Source organism: Parambassis ranga, chromosome 9 (genome assembly GCF_900634625.1).
Source record: "Parambassis ranga chromosome 9, fParRan2.1, whole genome shotgun sequence".
Classification (NCBI taxonomy): domain Eukaryota; kingdom Metazoa; phylum Chordata; class Actinopteri; family Ambassidae; genus Parambassis; species Parambassis ranga.
Genome location: NC_041030.1, coordinates 283,689 through 302,869, shown reverse-complemented (window position 1 = coordinate 302,869; position 19,181 = coordinate 283,689). Strand labels below are relative to the sequence as shown.

General features: G+C 44.2%; 1 protein-coding gene across 1 annotated transcript in view; it reads left to right on the top strand.

Annotated features, from left to right (window-relative positions):
* The window catches only part of LOC114441371 (tight junction protein ZO-2-like), a 36,408-nt gene that overhangs the window by 12,791 nt on the left and 4,436 nt on the right, over positions 1 to 19,181 (top strand). Inside the window, exons 2-5 of the mRNA XM_028414265.1 lie at positions 6,740 to 6,793; positions 13,201 to 13,325; positions 13,485 to 13,587; positions 14,054 to 14,525. Of these exons, the coding sequence (XP_028270066.1) occupies positions 6,740 to 6,793; positions 13,201 to 13,325; positions 13,485 to 13,587; positions 14,054 to 14,525 (754 nt within the window). The remainder of the gene's footprint in view (positions 1 to 6,739; positions 6,794 to 13,200; positions 13,326 to 13,484; positions 13,588 to 14,053; positions 14,526 to 19,181) is intronic.

Here is a 19,181-nt window from a genome sequence, read left to right as displayed (position 1 = left end):
GTCGTAAATGATAAAAGCTTGACAACTGATTTGATCTGCACATCGAATTTGAGACCACTGTCCATTTTTACCCCCAAATTTGTGGCTGTTTGTGTCACATATTGACTCAGAGGACCCAGATCCACATGAATTTTGGAGGCATCACAAGGGCCGAACAACATGACTTCAGTTTTTTCGTCATTCAGGCTGAGAAAGTTCAATGACATCCATGCCTTAATCTCTGCAATACAGTCTAAAAGTTTGTTTACACAAGAGGCCTCTCCCTGTTTTAGTGGCAGATAAATTTGACAGTCGTCAGCATAACAGTGAAATGTGACACCATGCTTTATGAAAATAGATCCAAGAGGAAGTATATACAGGGAGAAAAGAAGAGGGCCAAGTATAGAGCCTTGAGGAGCTGCACGTGACTCCGCTGTTCCAGTTGTACACAAAAGGTTCTCCCTGTTAGGTAGGACCTGAACCAGTCTAAAGCACCACCATGGCTGCCCACCCAGTTTTTCAGGCGAGACAAGGGGATCTGATGGTCCACTGTAAAAGAACATCATTAAAAACGCTCAACAGTTTTCTCCAGAATCTTAGAAAGAAACGGGAGTTTAGAAATTGTCCTAAAATGAGAAAGTACAGAAAGGTCTAAGCCAGGCTTTTTAACCAGTGGTGTCACCACCGCATGCTTAAAACTCCCACTTGACAAACTGCTGTTTATGATGTTAAGCAAATGTGGTGCCAGATAAGATAAGATAAGATAAAACTTTATTAATCCCGAAGGAAATTCTTGTGCCAGTATCAAGTTACATTAAATGCAGTTAAGTACAGAGTATAAGAGTATGTGTCACTATAATCCAAACAAGAGTACAGTACGCAGTATGAGCACAATATATGATACATGGATACAAATATGGAGATATAAGGTGCTAAGTAAACATAAATATAGACCAGTGGAGGGAATGACAGTGATGCCTGACATGATTATCTAGCTCTTCTCCCTACAGAAAGGGGAGGAGTTATACAGTCTGATGGCCACTGGCAGGAAGGACCTCCTGTGGCGTTCTGTGCTGCTCCTCGGTAGTCTCAGTCTGCCGCTGAATGTGCTCCTGTAGGACAGCAGTGTGTCATGCAGGGGGTGAGACGTGTTGTTACGAATACTGAGGAGTTTCCTCAGTATCCTCCTCTCCGTCACCACTCCCAGTACCGGGCCAGCCTTCCTAATGAGCTTGTTGAGTCTGTTGGTGTCGGCCGTCTTCATCCTGCTGCCCCAGCACACTACAGCGTAGAAGATGACGCTGGAGACCAGAGTGGCAAAACATCTGCAGCATGGTCTGGCAGACGTTAAAGGACCTGAGTCTCCTTTGGAGATACAGGCGACTCTGTCACTTCTTGTATATTGCCTCTGCGTTTGTGGACCAGTCCAGTTTGTGGTCAATGTGGACACCCAGGTATTTGTAGCTGTCCGCAATGTCCACGCTGAGTACTCTGGGGAGTCCATCCGGTCCTGCAGCCTTTCCCGGTCTTAGGCGACTGAACTCCCTCCTCACATCTTCTGTGGTGATGGTAACTGTGGACACAGAAGAGCAGAGAGAGAGATCTGATGGGGGAGGGATGCTGGGGGGTTGTTAGTGGAAGGTGGGGTAAGGGGGGCAGGGTGATGTTATTGATGGGGGGGGGGTGAGACTGGTTAGTGTGGTTAGGGGGAGGGGGAGGAGGTACATTGTTATTATAGACAGGTGTTAATGGTGCATCACAGGAGGGGTGAGGGGGAGGGTGGTCAGGGAGTGGACTGTCAAACCTGTTGAAAAACAGGTTCAGCTGGTTGGCCTCCTGCAGATCTCCATCCATCAGCTGGTCAGAGATCCTATTGTGGCCGGTGATGGTTCCCATGCCACTCCATACCTCCCTCAAGTTGTTCCGGGCAAGTTGGCTCTCCACCTTCTTCCTGTAGCTCTCCTTACCCTCTCCAATCTTCTCCTTCACCTCTGCCTGGGCCCTCCTCATCTCCTCTCTGTCTCCACTCATGAAGGCTGTCTTCTTTCTGTTGAGTGATGCCTTGATGTCCTTTGTCACCCATGGTTTATTGTTTGGAAAACAGCGTATTGACCTGGTGGGGATTAGAGAATCTGTACAAAAATTAACATATTCTGTGATACAGTCTGTGAGTGTGTCTACATCCTCACCGTGAGAACACATCCTCACAGAACACATCCCAGTCAGTCACCTCAAAACATCCCTGCAGGGTCTCCAGGGCTTCCGGTGTCCACCTCCGTACAGTTTTGGTGGTCACCGGCTGCCGCTGTACTGCTGGTATATACTGGGGTTTGAGGTGGACTAGGCTATGGTCTGATCTGCCTAAGGGAAGGAGAGCTATTGAGCTGTATGCCTCTTTAACATTAGCATACAGTAAATCTAGAGTTTTATTTTCTCTTGTTTTACAGTCCACAAACTGCTTGAAAGTAGGCAGAGTTGATTTCAGATTAACATGGTTAAAATCACCAGAGATCGCTATGAAGGCATTTGGGTGCTGGGTCTGAAGCCTCGCGGTCACAGAGCTGATGACGTCAGTAGCCCGCAACGCCTCAGCCGAGGGAGCAATGTAAACAACGAGTACAATGGCGTGAGAGAACTCTCTGGGCAAATAATACAGACGTAGACTTACCGCTAGCAGTTCAATGTCCGGGCTGCACACGCTCCTTTACCGTAGTGTGTCCAGGGCTGCACCACCGGTTGTTCACGTAGAGCGCAAGTCCCCCTCCTTTCCTCCTGCCGCTCTCGGTGCAGTTCCTGTCTGCCCATACCAACTGAAAGCCGGCTAAACTCACGGTAGAGTCCGGTATGTTTTCGTGCAGCCACGTCTCTGTAAAGCACATTACAGACGCCTCACAAAACACACACTCGCTCTTTGTGAGAGATGTTAACTCTTCCATCTCATTATCTGACATTACCCATGACGATAGAAGGAAGATACGGCTTGTATCTTCTTTTCCTCAGCTGTCTTCTTTTGCCCCCTCTGCTTCCACGTTGTTTCCTTCTTAGCTCTGGGGATTTCGTGTCGCTGGCCATACATCCCGCTGTGCTGGAGATTCATCAGCTGATCCCTGGTGTAAACAATAGGGCCCTCTTTAAAAAGACGAGGTGGGACTGGATCACTGGGAGACCCAGCAGGTTTCATATGATTTCATAATTATGTCTCTCAGAAAGGGCAGGCTGACATGCTCAAACTGGTCAAACACAGCCGAGCATGTGACAGAGATGGAAGGATCATAAGAAGGGAGAGTAATCAGGGCCCTAGTGCTCACAACTTTGTCAATAAAAAAGCTCACATACTTCAGTGGAATTCTCCAAGCAAAATGACTGTGGAGCATTAAGAACAGAATTTACAGTTTTAAACAAAACACGAGGATCGTGACAATTAGATAAAATATCGGAAAGATATTTGGTTTTTGCAGCCTTTACAGTTCTTTAATAAAAATGCCAGCTGTCCCTCAACATCTGGAAAGACACCTGTAGCTTGTCCTTCTTCTACTTTTGCTCTGCTCTCCTGCACTCGCACCTGGCAGTGGGTGTAGAGTCATTTGTCCAAGGCTTAGGTCTGGGTTTGAAAGGCCTCGTTTTTAGTGGAGCCACAGCATCGAGCACAATTTGGCATGTTGAGTTAAAATAAGAGGTAAAATAAGTGTCTCAACATTGCAATTTGAGCCCAAAGCTTCAGTTGGGCTGAACACTGAGTTAAAAGCTGTGGAGAACTGAGCAGCAGTGGAAGAGTTAATAACATGACTGCGCTGCACAGGAGCTTGAGGTTTGACTGTGTGACAGGGCAGAGGTACCTCAAACAAATCAGGCATGTGGTCCGAGAACACAGCATCACAAACCTCTAAGCTACAAACAGTAAAACCATGTGATAAAACAAGATCAAGCATGTACCCGTGTTCGTGTGTAGGACCAGATACATGCTGTACAAGATTAAACGAATCGATGAGATGTAAGAAGTCTTTAGCCAATGGCCTTACAGGACAGCACACATGTATATTAAAATCCCCAACTATTAAAACTCGATCATATTTAGGCATTATTCCTGACAAGAAGTCAGCAAAGTCATCAATAAAGTCTTTACAGTACTTGGGAGGTCTGTATATGACAGCGCACAACACTGGAGAGACAGAGCCGCACGACGTAAAGAAATCATTAAGGATAAACGTTATGTTGGCTAGTGATATAGCATTCACCAGGGCCATCCTAACCGGAACTGGAGCCGGCGCATTAGTCGTCTGTGGGATCCGAAGAAGTGGCCGCAAGCTGTGCAGGTTCACCCCGCGCCCATGAAGGTAGCGAAAGGAGAAGTGACAAGTCCCCGGTCCCTCATCTGTGCCAGCCACAGTAACCAGGGAGGAGGCGATCGGATCCTGGGAGCGCCACGAGACGAAACGACGACAGTTGGATCCAAAATTTTCCAAAGAGGCGTCAGGAGAGCACGCCAAGCACGCTTTCAGCTTCACCAGTCTGCCACTGCGTTTTCCCCCGCATCTATGCCCTCTGCTTGCAGGTAGAGGCGGAACACAGAGAAGGTAAGCTGGTATACCAGAGAGAACCGGGGGGTAGAAAGTTTTCTGTCCATCATGTCCATACTGCCCCAAATTTTCAAAGGCCAGTCGACGATTCAGGAGTGTTTGGCGATCATACACCAGCAGAGAGTTGCCATTTAAAAGGACAAGTGACAAAAACAGCAGAAATACAACCAAAGTTTGAGGAGACAGAGAGCGGGCCGTACACACTGGCACCATCTTGGCACATGGCTCCTTCTGTTCTGACACTCCCTCACTCGTCTCCATGTTGTGGTAAAAACGCCTTCCTGTATTACATGATGCTCATGTCCAGAACCGAACAGAACACGCGCCCCAAACCGAAACACGTGTACCAAACGGATCGGATTTTTTTTCCTGAGCCATCCCACCCCTAGTGATGATTAATGATTACATCATTACCTAGGAGGGTTTAGAATGGAGGGATTGTATATTTAACAATCCAAACCTGATTGTTGTATTTCCTGGTTCTAAGTATTTGCTAATGTGTATTTTTACGAGGTTATTTAACACATCTTTAACCTGACACTACTTGTAACATTTTAAGCTTAGTGTTACTGTGTGTATTTACATTTTTATGTAATTTGTTTTTAACTACATCCTGCAGCATCTGGACTCCCCGGGAACCTATGCTAGGATCCTGTTTGTGGACTTCAGCTCTGCTTTCAACACAATCCGCCCAGCTCTCCTCCAAGACAAGCTGTCCCTGCTGCATGTTCCAGACTCCATCTGCCGGTGGATCACTGACTTCCTGACAGACAGGAGACAGCATGTGAGGCTGGGGACGAATGTCTCGGAAACAAGGACCATCAGCACCGGTACCCCCCAAGGCTGTGTACTTTCCCCTCTGCTCTTCTCCCTGTACACCAACTGCTGCACCTCCAGCCACCAGTCTGTCAAGCTGATTAAGTTTGCTGACGACACCACCCTCATTGGACTCATCTCAGACGGGGATGAGTCTGCCTACAGGATGGAGGTGGACCGTCTGGTGTCCTGGTGTGCTGACAACAACCTGGAGCTGAATGCCCAGAAGACAGTGGAGATGACAGTAGACTTTCGGAAAGTGCCAGCTCCATCACCCCCCCTCACCCTGACAGACACCCCCATCTCCACAGTGGACTCTTTCCGCTTCCTGGGTACCACCATCACCCAGGACCTCAAGTGGGAGCTCACCATCAGCTCCCTCATCAAAAAGGCCCAGCAGAGGATGTACGTCCTGCGGCAGCTGAGGAAACTCAAGGTGCCAGCCAGGATGATGGTTCAGTTCTACACGGCCATCATTGAGTCCATCCTCACCTCCTCCATCACAGTGTGGTACGCTGGGGCCACTGCCAGGGACAGGCACAGACTGCAGCGTGTCGTGCTCTGCTGAGAAGGTGATCGGCTGCAGCCTGCCATCTATCGAGGACCTGTACGTCTCCAGGACTCTGAGGCGTGCAGGTCGGATCACAGCTGACCCTTCTCACCCTGGACACGGACTCTTTGAGCCACTCCCCTCAGGCAGGAGGTTACGGTCCATTCGGACCAGAACCTCACGCCACAAGAACAGCTTCTTCCCCTCTGCTGTTGGACTGTTAAACTGTAATTAATGCACTGCTCTGCACTGTCTTCAGAAGGTCACTTAAGTATAGTCACTGCACAATGACGACTATTTGCACTGTTCACTCCATCTTGCACTACTTGCACATGAGTACCACCTCACCGATCCATGTGGTACCTGTTATATTATTACATTATTACACTGTTCCATTCGATCATATAAGGGTCTATGTTTACATTTCATCTGCACAGTATTTTATGTTCTGTTCATTGTATGTCTGTTACGCCATGTCTGTCATGTAAATTTAGCCTTACTTTAGTTTATTTACTTAATTTTATCTTATTGCATGTTAATTGTCATTTGTTCTTTGTATGCACCAATCACTAAGGCAAATTCCTAGTAATGTGAACCCCCTTCACTTACATGGCAATAAACATGATTCTGATTCTGATTCTGATTTAACGGAGGGCGGCAGTCCTCCAGAAGCAGCAGAGAGGTGTGTAGGATAGTGACTCCTGGCCTCGACACTATGTGACTCAATATATTTACTATACTATTGAACATTATACTGCTCTGTAATTTAGTGTCAGTATTGTTGAAACTCACCCTACTGTGTCTGTGTTTCCTACAGAGGTCAGAGATGGAAGAGATGGTCTGGGAGCAGCACACAGTCACTATACAGCGGGTGAGTTTATTACTGTTGTTAATGAGACTCAGATTTAGAAGGTCTTCATTAATGCCGGGAGAAAATTGCTTACATTCCAGGTGCTCCATGCATGCTCAGAAATAGTAACAGGTTAGAATTATAAAATAAATTAAGACAAAATGGCAAGTAAATACAATACAATGAGATATCTGAACAATAAACTCAAAACAACAAAAACTCATATATGTATAATCCAACTGGAATACTGTGAGCAGTAAAAAAAAACAGTACTCTAATAACATTCAATATTGATATAATTAATAGGACAATGCATTAGATCAGACTGTCTGATCTCAGAGGGAGGAGTTGTACAGTTAGATGGCCACAGGAAGAAATGACCTCCTGTGGTGCTCAGTGGTGCATTTTGTTTTTTTTCTCAAATATTTTATTATTATTTTAAGATATCATTGTACAAAACAACAGGAAAGTACAATATAACCATCTTTTACATTGTAACACCCAGCCCCAAACATTCATGCCAGGGTGTAAAAACAAGCAAAATAATAATAATAAAAAAACAAAAAAAACAAACATACAATTTAAATAATGAGCAATAGTAGTACCAAAAATAAATACTAACAACAATAACAATAAAAAAAAAACAAAACTAAAGGCTCATTTATTACGACCAAGACTATTAATGGCTACTACACATTGTACCACCTAATTACTGGGAAGGTAGCGTTGTTAGCTTTTCAAAATAAGACAGTAGAGGGCCCCAGGTTTTGTAAAATGTGAGATCCTGTTAGATCCTTTAAGGAAATGTTTTTATCTTCTCCAGTTTTAAATAGGTCATTGTATCTGAAAGCCATAAAGATGCCTTTGGCGGGTTCGCTGATTTCCATTCTATGAGTATGATGATGCCCAGAAATCCTTCAGCTTAGAACATACCCGGAACATGTGGGTTAGGTCTCCTTTGGCCATCCTACAGCGGTCACATGTGTCATCCATATTGGAGTATATTTTGGCCAGTCTCACCTTACTATAGTGTATACCATGAATGATTTTAAACTGAATTAACTTTAAGCGTGCACAGGAGGAAGTTCCATTCACCCAACTCAGGGCCTTATTCCAGACAGCTTCAGAGATATCGGTACCGAGTTCCTCTGACCACTTTGCTTTAATAGTATCCATTAGTGATTCTTTGGACGACATAATAAACTTATATATAATGGAAATCTGGCCTCTAGGAGGAGTTTTGAGTATATCAACCAAAAGTGAGTGTTCTGGTAGTTGAGGGAATGATGAAATATGAGTTTGAAGAAAATCACGGAGCTGAAGGTACCTGAAGAAGCTAGATTTAGAAATTGAAAACATGCTGGAAAAGTCAATGAAAGTAGGGAAGACTTTGTCTACAAAAAAGTCTTTACATGTTATTAGATCTTTATATGTCCACTGTCTAAAAGAGACATCTAGTTGTGCAGGGGGGGAAAGGTGATTATTACAGATTGGACTATATATGGACAAGTCTGTTAACTTAAACGTTTGCCTGAATTGCAAGATCCTCAGTGTGGAGCTCACTACTGGGCTGGAAGAAAAACGTGAGGGGGAGAGGGGAAGTTTAGAGGTAATTAGTGCCGCCAGAGATGATTGTGTACAGGTTCTCGCTTCTGCACTACACCAGTCGGCTTCAGGAGTTTGGAACCAATACACAGTTTTTTGCAAATTAGCTGCCCAATAATAACTCATTAGGTTCGAAAGTGCTAGGCCACCCTCCTTCATTTGTCTCTCTAGAAATGCTCTATGTAGTCTGGGTATTTTATTTCCCCACTGAAAATGTGAAAATTGTTCGTCTATCAAACGGAAGAATGATTTTGGGAGAAAAACTGGTAGACATTGAAATAAATACAAAAATCTGGGGGCCACATTCATTTTTATACAATTCACTCGCCCAGCTAAAGTTAAGTGCAGAGTTTTCCAGTGCTGGAGATCTAATTTCAGTTTATCAAGTACAGGAGAAAAGTTAGCTGCAACTAGCTCAGAGAAAGCCTAAAAACCTAAATACTTAAATCCTGCTTTGGATATGCAAAAGGGCAGGTCCGCATCCCCCAATTTCGATGCCTCATCATTTATTGGAAAGCAAGTACTCTTGGAGTAATTGATTTTATACCCAGAAAAGCTACTAAAGTTATTTAAAATATTCAAAATTACAGGAGTGCATATCAAGGGGTCTGTAATGTAAATTAAAAGGTCGTCAGCATATAAAGAAACTTCAAATTCTCTTCCCATCCCATGTATGGATTGTGTGGTTCTAAGCTTTATTGCCAGGGGTTCTATTGCTATTATACAGTAAATAGCAATGGACTAAGGGGACAACCTTGACGCGTTCCTCTAAATAAAGAGAAATATTCTGAGCGTAGCTTATTTGTAACTACCGCAGCTTTTGGGGAAGAATACAGTAGGTGAATCCATGAAATACATTTTGGACCGAACCCAAACTTATGTAAGACAGAGAATAAATATCCCCATTCAACTCTTATCAAATGCTTTCTCCGCGTCCAGGGACACCACCACCTCTGGCATGTCCCCGGATGCCGGAGAGTGCACCACATTTAAAAGCCTCCGAGCGGCCTTTGACGAGTGAATGAGTGAATGAGTGAATGAGTAGCGGCCTTTGACGAAGCCTGTTTGGTCCTCACAAATTATATCAGATATTACTATTATTATTCTAGTAGCCAAAACTTTGGAAAGTATCTTTACATCTACATTCAGCAATGATATAGGCCTATAAGAGGCACAATGCTCTGCATCTTTGCCTGGCTTTATTAACACTGTAATGAGGGCTTCAGTGAGACATTGTGGCAGGCATGACTGTTCAAAAGAATTATTAAACATATTTAGAATCAAAGGTGTCAATTGTGAAGCAAACGTTTTAGAAAATTCTACAGGATACTCATCAGGCCCAGGGGTTTTCCTACTCTCCATGTCTGTAATTGCCTTCTCTATTTCCTGTATATCAAGGTTTCCAAACCCTCACGACCATCTTGTGTCAAGGACGGGATATCTAGATTCTGTCTGTCATTTGAGAAGTATCTTGGGGGAACTCTGATGTATATAGCTTTAAATAAAAGTTTGTAAATACATTGTTAATTTCTTGTGGATCTATTGTCAGTTCCTGATTAGTTGTTCTAATAGATGGGATTAACCTGGATGCGGACCTGCTCTTCAGCTGGTGGGCGAGATGGTGACCCACCTTCTCCCCATTTTCGTAAAAGAATGCACGCGATTGCAGCAGGTTTTGCTCTACGTTTTCTGTAGATAACTCATATTGCGCCTTTAAATTCAATTTTTGTTTGTATAATTCAGGAGTTGGGGTATTTGCATACTGCTGATCAGTTAATTAACATTTCCCATGTTTGTTTCTGTAGTTTATTTCGTGATGTTACAAATGATATTATATATCCTCTGAGAACATCCTTCAAGGTTTCCCACAGTGTAGACAGGGAGACAGAATCTGTCTGATTAGTTAAAAGAAAATCATCTATTGCTTTTGATATATATTGACAAAAGGTTACATCTAAAAGTAGCGCTGGGTCTAATCTCCAATTTGGTTTGGTAGAATACTTGAATGTGATGTTAATGTCAAGAGTAAGGGGTGCATTGTCAGACTCTACTATTGCAGAATATTCTATAGATTTTACAGCTGGAAGGAGACGCTTGTCAATGAAAAAGTAATCAATTCTGGAATTGGTGTACATGAGAAAAACAGGAAAATTCTTTTTTACTTGGATTCAAAAATCTCCATGGCTCAACACTACCTATATGGTTCATTACACTGGAAAGTGCTCTAGATATCCTTGAAGTTTGTATAATTTTAGAATTGGAACGATCTAGGGTTGTATCTATTACACAGTTCATATCTCCTCCAAATATTAAGTGGTGCATGTTTAGGTCTGGTAACAGTGTCAAAATTTTTTGGAAAAAGTCTGGGTCATCCCTATTGGGGGCATACACATTAACTAATACAGCAGGGGTATGGAAAAGGAGACCTGATACAATAATGTAGCGCCCCTGGGGATCTGAAACAATTTCTGAAGTGGTGAATGCGTTTCACAATTTCAGAACGCCGCCTCTTCAAATGAGTAAATATTCTAGCTCTCTTTACAGGGCCATTCATTCCTCTGATGTTCCAACTAATAAAACGTACAGCAGAATCCCTTGCCATATTTTTACTCTCTATGTTAATCTAGTGGTTGTAATGTAATGGACTGTTTGTAAGCAGTAACGTTTGCAATAGTATTTTGTGGCCATTAAAAAAAAAAAAAAACCCGGGGGGAGGAAAAAGCATCATCCCCATATCCACCATACAGAACATCAACAACACTTTGCTTAGGTCGCCCTCAGAACACTGAGCTCTACCACAGCTCTACTGTACAAGAACTTCCAGTAGTCTATTTCCATATCAATCCCCCACTTTGCTCTCTGCCCCTAGGAAAAAGAAACTAATTTACTCATTCCATGGCATAACTAATATGACATATTGAACTGCATATGCAACAACATGCATGCAGCAGGCTAGTCTGGGGCAATAAAGAGGAAATGTACATGCTACATCCATATACACACAATAAAATAACTTAAATACAACCGCCTCACGTAGCCCACACGCATTTCAGACGGTGCAACTCACAAACTCCCAAACCAGTCCAGCATACTCAAAGTGTTTATCGCAAGGCACAGCCTCATCCTAGTTATTCTGGTCTCCATGTCTTTCCAGAGCAGGTTGGTGTGTAGCAACTCGGTGATCATAAAACTCCTGGGCTTCTTCGGGTGAAGAAAAGACGAACGTCTGCTTGTCATATTCTACTCGAAGACGTGCTGGGTGCATTAACATGAAACGCACATTTTTCTGGTACGGGAGTTGTTTGACATCCTTAAACACAGTGCGTTTTTGCCAGGGCTGCGGTCATATCCGGGTAGATCCGCAACTTAGTTCCATTAAAGATCACATCATGTGTTCGGGCCCATCTTAATGCCAGTTCCTTTTCCTGGAACTTGTGAAAACAAACCACAAAAGGCCGAGGTGGTTGTCCTTTTGCAGGCTTATAGCCGAGAGAGCAATGTGAGAGAGAGAGAGAGAGCAACTTAGGTGGTTTGTCAAAGACGTCCGACATCAACTCCTTTAGCATAGCGGAGACAAACTTCACTGTAGACTGGCCTTTCTCGCTATCTTCTGGGATGTTAATTATCCTAAGATTAGCCTGTCTAGAGCGGTTTTCCAAGTCTTCCAGGCGGTCAAACAGAGCCGTGTTTTGTTTTTCAAGGCGCTTTATCTTCTTTTCCGCTGTGTTCAGCGCAGCAAAGTTGTCCCCAGCTAAAGCCTCCGTAGGACTTGTCTGGAAGCTGGTTACCACCTCTGTTAATGCGTTCACTGATGCTTGAAGAGGGACCATTGACCTTTGGATTAGAGTGGATATGTTCTCTGTCAGTGAAGTTCGTTGCTTTCCCAGCTCGGCGATTAGTTGACCCATGGAAACTCCATCAGAGTTTGTATTGACACCAGAAGCATTGCTAGCCATGGCGGCTAGTTTCCCAGCAACAGTTTTGGGCATAGCCGCTGTAGATCTGTGTTTGCTCATACCTTCGGTCAGTACCTTCAATATTTTCGATTTAAAAGCAGTTCCGTCAACACAAGTTAACTAAATTGCCTTTGTAATGTCTTTAGAGGCTAAGTTGAAAAGTTATGCAGGGAGCTCTACTTTCTTGCGACCTATACCCTCATGGTCATACCGGAAGTCCAGTGGTGCATTTTGAAGGAATTAGTCTAGCATTGAAAGTACCCTGCAGCTTAGGCCCCGTTCACACTGGGGAAAGTCAGTCCAGCTAAAGTAGTATTGGATCCGGATAGCTTTTAAGCTGGATACGTTCAGACTTTTTTTCAAATCTGGCTATCACACACGTGTCTGCACTAAATCTAGCTTAACCTGGCTTCTTTGTTGTCCTCCAAACCGCCAAAATTCATAGTCCGTTCAGGTCGCGGTAGGACAGAGTGTGGGCAAGTGTTGTGCGTTTTTTTTTTCCTGTGTCATAAAGCTGTCTTAGTTTGATGTTTACATGTGACTTATGTACTCGACCCGGACACTGTCACTGTGAACCTGGAAGTATGACATTGCTAGCGGGATTCGCAAGCCTCATTTGCATTCAGAGCTGAGCCAGATGTAAGCCAATCCGGTTAAATCCAGGATGGATTGAAATCAATCAGGATATATTCAGATTTGCGTTGTTCAGACTCAGAAAAAAAACTATCTGCATATATCCGAATACAGTCCAGCTCCACTCCCACAACATCACTGGCCCTCCTGATGAGTTTATTGAGTCTGTTTGTGTCTGCTGCTCTCAGTCTTCACCACCTGTTTGAAGGTACTGTATTTACTTTTTTTCTGTAGAATTCTAAGATGGGTTTTGGCATTGCTGTATCTGGTGGTTGTGATAACCCCAATGTGGAAAGCGGTGAGACATCTATCTTTGTATCAGATGTGCTGCGGGGAGGACCAGCAGAAGGATTGCTCATGTAAGTCTGTGTCCTAAGCCATCACAAAATGTATATACAATAAGTGATTGTCAACAAATTTAGTGAAATTATGATCATAGAGCTGGAAACATTTTAGTGAAGTTTTATTTTTTTTTTGTTTTTATCATCATCATATTATTTGTGTCCTTTTTTGTCTAGTGAGAATGATCATGTCATTCAGGTTAATTCTGTTCCCATGGACAATGTGCCTCATTCCTTTGCTGTGCAGTCCCTCCGTAAATGTGGAAAAGTGGCCAAAGTAGTGAGTATAAAACTGTGTGTATTACTTCTTAACCCTGCAGTATCTGCAAATTTATGCAAAGTCATGAAAAGTAATGCACACTGGCAGAAAATAACTACAAAATGTTTTTGCAACAAAAAGAACTTCTTACTGTGAATGTGCAGGACTAATAATTTATCTTACCCATTAACAAAAAATTAATGGATGGTATTGCTCAATGCTGACAGTGCCACAGAATGTGCTATGTAACTCTCCTGAAATGTCGTAAGAAGAGCTTCACATGAAGGACATTATATTAATTCAGTAACATTGCTGGATCTTGTGAACTTTGTAAATATTTTTATAATTACCCTGTCTGTGTGTAGTAGTAGTTGTAAATAAAATATATAATAAATTGATCTTACATATTTGATTGACTACCAGTGAGCTAGGGACCTTTTTGTTTTTCAATGAAATGCTTTCTTGTCATTTGTTCTTTTTCTGTCAGACAGTGAAAAGGCCACGTAAAAAAGACCTGAAGCAGCCCCCATCCACAGACGTGAAGCTGCGGGAATACACCCCTTCCACCCATTACTATGACGCTGATGACATCAGCGGGTACCATGAGGAAAGCTGGGACCACACCTCTGCCGGCAAAGGTTACCTGAACCCACAGCACAGGACAGGATGGGACTACACCCAGAGAGGGAGAAGCCATGAAAACAGCCAGGACAGGACATCACCTGGCCCTGGCAGATCCAGGAGGGACAGAAGCGGAGTACGAGACATTGCAAAGCGTGAGAGTCCGGAATGTAACCCTGAGCACAGCTACCACATGGAGGACAGGTATGATGAAGAAGAAGGAATTGGAAGAAAAGGAGGGCGGTTCCGGACCAGTAACCAGTTTAATGACAACCCCATGCTGGAGCCACTGGAGAAACCATTGAATGTCCTGCTGATGAAGAACAGACCCACTGAAGGTTGTACAAGCAATGATACAAAATTCATTACCAAACTGTTTTAAATTATAGTCAGGTTTATCAATATAGGAACAGTAATATGTTTTTTGGCATTTGGCCTCTATGCACCACCACATTGTGATATGAAACACTGTAGTATGTAAAAAGTAAAGACTAACTGCTTTATCCATCCATCCAATTTTAAAACTGCTTATCCGGGGCTGGGTTGCGGGGGCAGCAGTTTAAGCAGGGACATCCAGTCTTCCCTCACACTGGACACTTCTTCTAGCTCTTCCAAGGGAATCCTGAGGTGTCCCCAGGCCAGCCGAGATACATAGCCGGAGACCTCCTGGTGGGACATGCCTGGAAAACCTCTCCAGGGAGGCGTTGAGGGGGCATCCAAAACAGATGCCCAACCCACCTCAGCTGGCTCCTCTTGATATGGAGAAGTAGCGGCTCTACTCCAAGTTCTTCACCTTTCAGGGAGCACCCAACCACCCTTCGAACGAAACTCATTTCGGCCGCTTGTATTCGCAATCTCATTCTTTCGGTCACTACCCAGAGCTCATGACCAAAGGTGAGAGTAGGAATATAGATTGACCGGTGAATTGAGAGCTTTGCCGGTCAGCTCAGCTCCTTCTTTTCACCACGACAGACCGGTACAGCGACCCCATTAGTGCAGAAGCTGCACCAATCCGCCTGTCAATCTCCCGCTCTATTTTCCCCTCACATGTGAATGAGACCCAGAGATACAAAAACTCTTCCAATTTAGGGCAAGAACTCTCCTCCCAGGACAAACCATCCTTTTCTGGTTGAGAACCATAGCATCAGACTTAGAGGTGCTGATCCTTATCTGGCCCCTTCCTGGGTCTAGAAATTCTGTCAAAATATTGTGAACAGAACAGGAAATTCCGGGGGAGGTTGGGGTCATTGTGTGCATTGTGCTTTATTTCATTATTCATACGTGTGGCATTAACCATTCAGGAATTAAAACCATTTTCACACTATCTATGCAAATATATAGTTTTTTCATTAAAAAATAAAATAAACACAACAGAATAAACAGAAAGACAAAAACACTGAGAGTGACCAATAATTCAACTCAATTCAATTTTATTTATATAGCACATTTTACAAGAGTCTGGAGCATTCGGAAGGAATGAACTGACAAGCTCAGCAAAAGACCTGGAGAACCACAAAGAACATATAAAGTGGATGATGGCAGGATTCTGTCCATGAACCCTTTCACAACAGCAGAAAGGACAGAAAAGTAGAGGTTTAGCAGGGAGGTGAGAAGTGCTAAATCACTGTACTCTGAGAAAATCCAGCAGCAGTTCTCTCTGCTAACGACTCTGCCTCTGTGTGGAAAGGACTGAGGCAGATCACCAATTACAAGCTCAAAGCCCCCCACTCAGCTGTCGACCTGCAATTAGCCAACAGTCTGAATCAGTTCTACTCCCGCTTTGATGGACGATCAGCCATAGGGGTGGGGCGGTTCAGGAAAAAAATCAGAACCGTTTGGTACACGTGTTTCGGTTCGGGGCCCGTGTTCTGTTTGGTCAGGACATGCGCATCAATTAATACAGGGAGGTATTTTTACCACAGCATAGAAAGGAGTGTTGCCAACTTGCCATCTCTCACTTTTCAAAAGTAACTAGTGACTCTCTCTGGTGACTTTTGGAGACTGACGTGAAAGCACGTATCATTCTGCAGTCAGACTACTTTCCTCGACAAGCAGCGACCGTGAGCTCCTCCCCCGCCTTAAAACACTCACAGCTGGTCAGTCATTGTAGCTTCGTGCAGGTTCAGCTGCAGGCAGAGCAGAGAGACCCACCCACTCTGCGTCCAATCGTGCGCAAAGCTGCCGCTGATCCTGTCAATGCTTACAGAACGACATGTGAATAGCACATTTCAATGGCAAAAATAAAAACAGGGACATCAGTACCACTAGCTTAGCCTAGCGTAGTCGGAGAGTTTGGCCTGAACCGTTCCACCCCTAATCATCCAGCCCTGACACCTCTCCACACCCTATCAACACGGACATCCACATCAAGGACACCTCATCAAAATCCTCCTTGCACCCCTCCTCCTCCCCCAGCTACAGCCCTCTCAATCGTGGAGGAGGATGTTAACAGGCTGTTCAGAAGACTGAACCCCCGCAAGGCTCCTGGACCAGATGGTGTGTCCCCCTCCTCACTCACTGTGCTCCAGGGTTCACAGACATTTATAACACCTCTCTGGAGTCATGCCACATGCCAACCTGCTTCAAATCCTCCACCATAGTTGCAGTTCCCAAGAAGCCAAGGATCACTGGTCTTAATGACTACAGACCTGTGGCACCGACGTATGTAGTCATGAAGTCTTTTGAGCACCTGGTACTTTCTCACCTCAAGACCATCACAGCCCCCCTTCTGGACCCCTTGCAGTTCACCTACAGAGCCAACAGATCTGTCGATGATGCTGTCAACCTGGCACTTCACTACATCCTGCAGAATCTGGACTCCCCGGGAACCTATGCTAGGATCCTGTTTGTGGACTTCAGCTCTGCCTTCAACACAATCCACCCAGCTCTTCTCCAAGACAAGCTGTCCCTGCTGCACGTGCCTGACTCCATCTGCCAGTGGATCACTGACTTCCTGACAGACAGGAAACAGCATGTGAGGCTGGGAAAGAAGGTCTTCCACATCGGTACCCCGCAGGGCTGTATGCTTTTCCCTCTGCTCTTCTCCCTGTACACCAAATGCTGCACCTCCGGTCACCAGTCTGTCAAGCTGATTAAGTTTGCTGACGACACCACCCTCATTGGACTCATCTCAGACAGGGGGTGCATCTGCCTACAGGAGGGAGGTGGATCATCTGGTGTCCTGGTGTGCTGACAACAACCTGGAGCTGAATGCCCAGACGACAGTGGAGGTGATTCTAGACTTTCAGAAAGTGCCAGCTCCATCGCTCCCCCTCACCCTGACAGACACTCCCATCTCCACAGTGGACTCCTTCCACTGCCTTGGTACCACCATCACCCAGGACCAGGACCACCCAGCTCACCATCAGCTCCCTCATCAAGAACGCCCAGCAGCAATTTAACCTTTATTTAACCAGGTAAAAAAAACCCATTGAGATCCAGATCTCATTTACAAGGGTGACCTGGCCAAGTGGTCAGCAGCACACGTCAAGAACATTAGAACAACAATTAAAAGAATCAATCAAGATAAAAGTCAATTATGAAAGTAGTAAAATAAGTGCAACAGTAGAAAGACATCTTAAAAACATACGGACTCATGAATGTATGCTTTTTGCCTATTGCGTAATAAAGAATTAAAAGCTTTAAATGAGATAAGCTCAGAAATGTTCTCAGTCTGGAGGGTATTCCAGGCTGAAGGAGCAGAGAAGCTAAAGGCTCGTTTTCCCAGTTCACTCTGAACATGAGGAACCAGCAGGTGGTAAATGCCATTGGATCGTAAAGCTGGATCCATACTCCGCGAGACAAAGAGCGGAGAACGCGCTCCATGGGTGGTAAGAGATAAAAAAAAAAAGGTCTTTTCCGCACGGAGGTACCATACTCCGCGAGACGTGTGTGTGCGCCCACTGCAGCGCACGTCAGACACCAAACAGGAACAACATCACACACAGCCCACCTCCAGTGTTTGCGAACAGAGGAAGGTACAGCAGCTGACATTATGGATTTTGCAGCTTTGTTAAAGGAGATGGACGAGGAGACGAATATGCACACAGCGTTTTGCCTTTGCAAATCTGTCGTGCAGGTAGCGCCACTTTTTGCGACACACACTCTCTTCTGTGCAAAGTATCGTACTCAGATAAGGTGGAGCCAAACCAAGGAGGGTCTTATAGACCAATGCCATCCAATGGGTGTGCATTATTGTGCTCAGGGAAGGCCACTTAGCTTTTGCATACATTTCACAGTGATGGGTGAGGGGGTTACAGCCAGTCACAAACCTCAAGGCACAGTGATAAACAGTGTTCAAGGACTGAAGGCATTTGGACGACGCAGTCATGTATACAACATCACCATAATCAAGCAGCGGTAAAAAGGTTGCCGATACCAGTAGTCTGCGGGCTCTGAGAGAAACACATTTGTTCCGAAAATAAAACCCAAGTTTCACCTTCAGTTTGCGGACTAAGTTTTAAATATGTGGTTTGAATGACAGCTCTGAGTCAAGTAAAAAACCAAGATATTTATAACTGCTGACCAGTTCAATTTGTTTCCCTTGAAGTGTTGTTATTATGGACATGTTATCTTGTACTTTACACTGGGGTGAAAATGCCATCACTTTTGTTTTTTCTGCATTTAAAACCAAGTTCAGTGATTGCAGATGTAATTGAACAGTGTTAAAAGCAGACTGTAAAAACTCAAAAGCTTGTGCAAGTGAAGCAGAGCAGCAGTTAATGACGGTGTCATCAGCATAAAAGTGATAAGTGGCATTTGACAGATTAAAACAAATATTATTAATATAAATGAAAAATAAAATAGGTCCTAAAACTGAGCCCTGTGGCACTCCCCTCGTGACCTCAAAAGAAGATGAAACAGAACCTGCCATTTGTACACATCTATTGGGATCTATTTGACAGATAGTTGGCAAACCAAGCAGCAGCTTGGTTTGAGAAACCTATATTTAACAAGTTTTTAATTAGGAGAGGGTGATCTACCATGTCAAATAC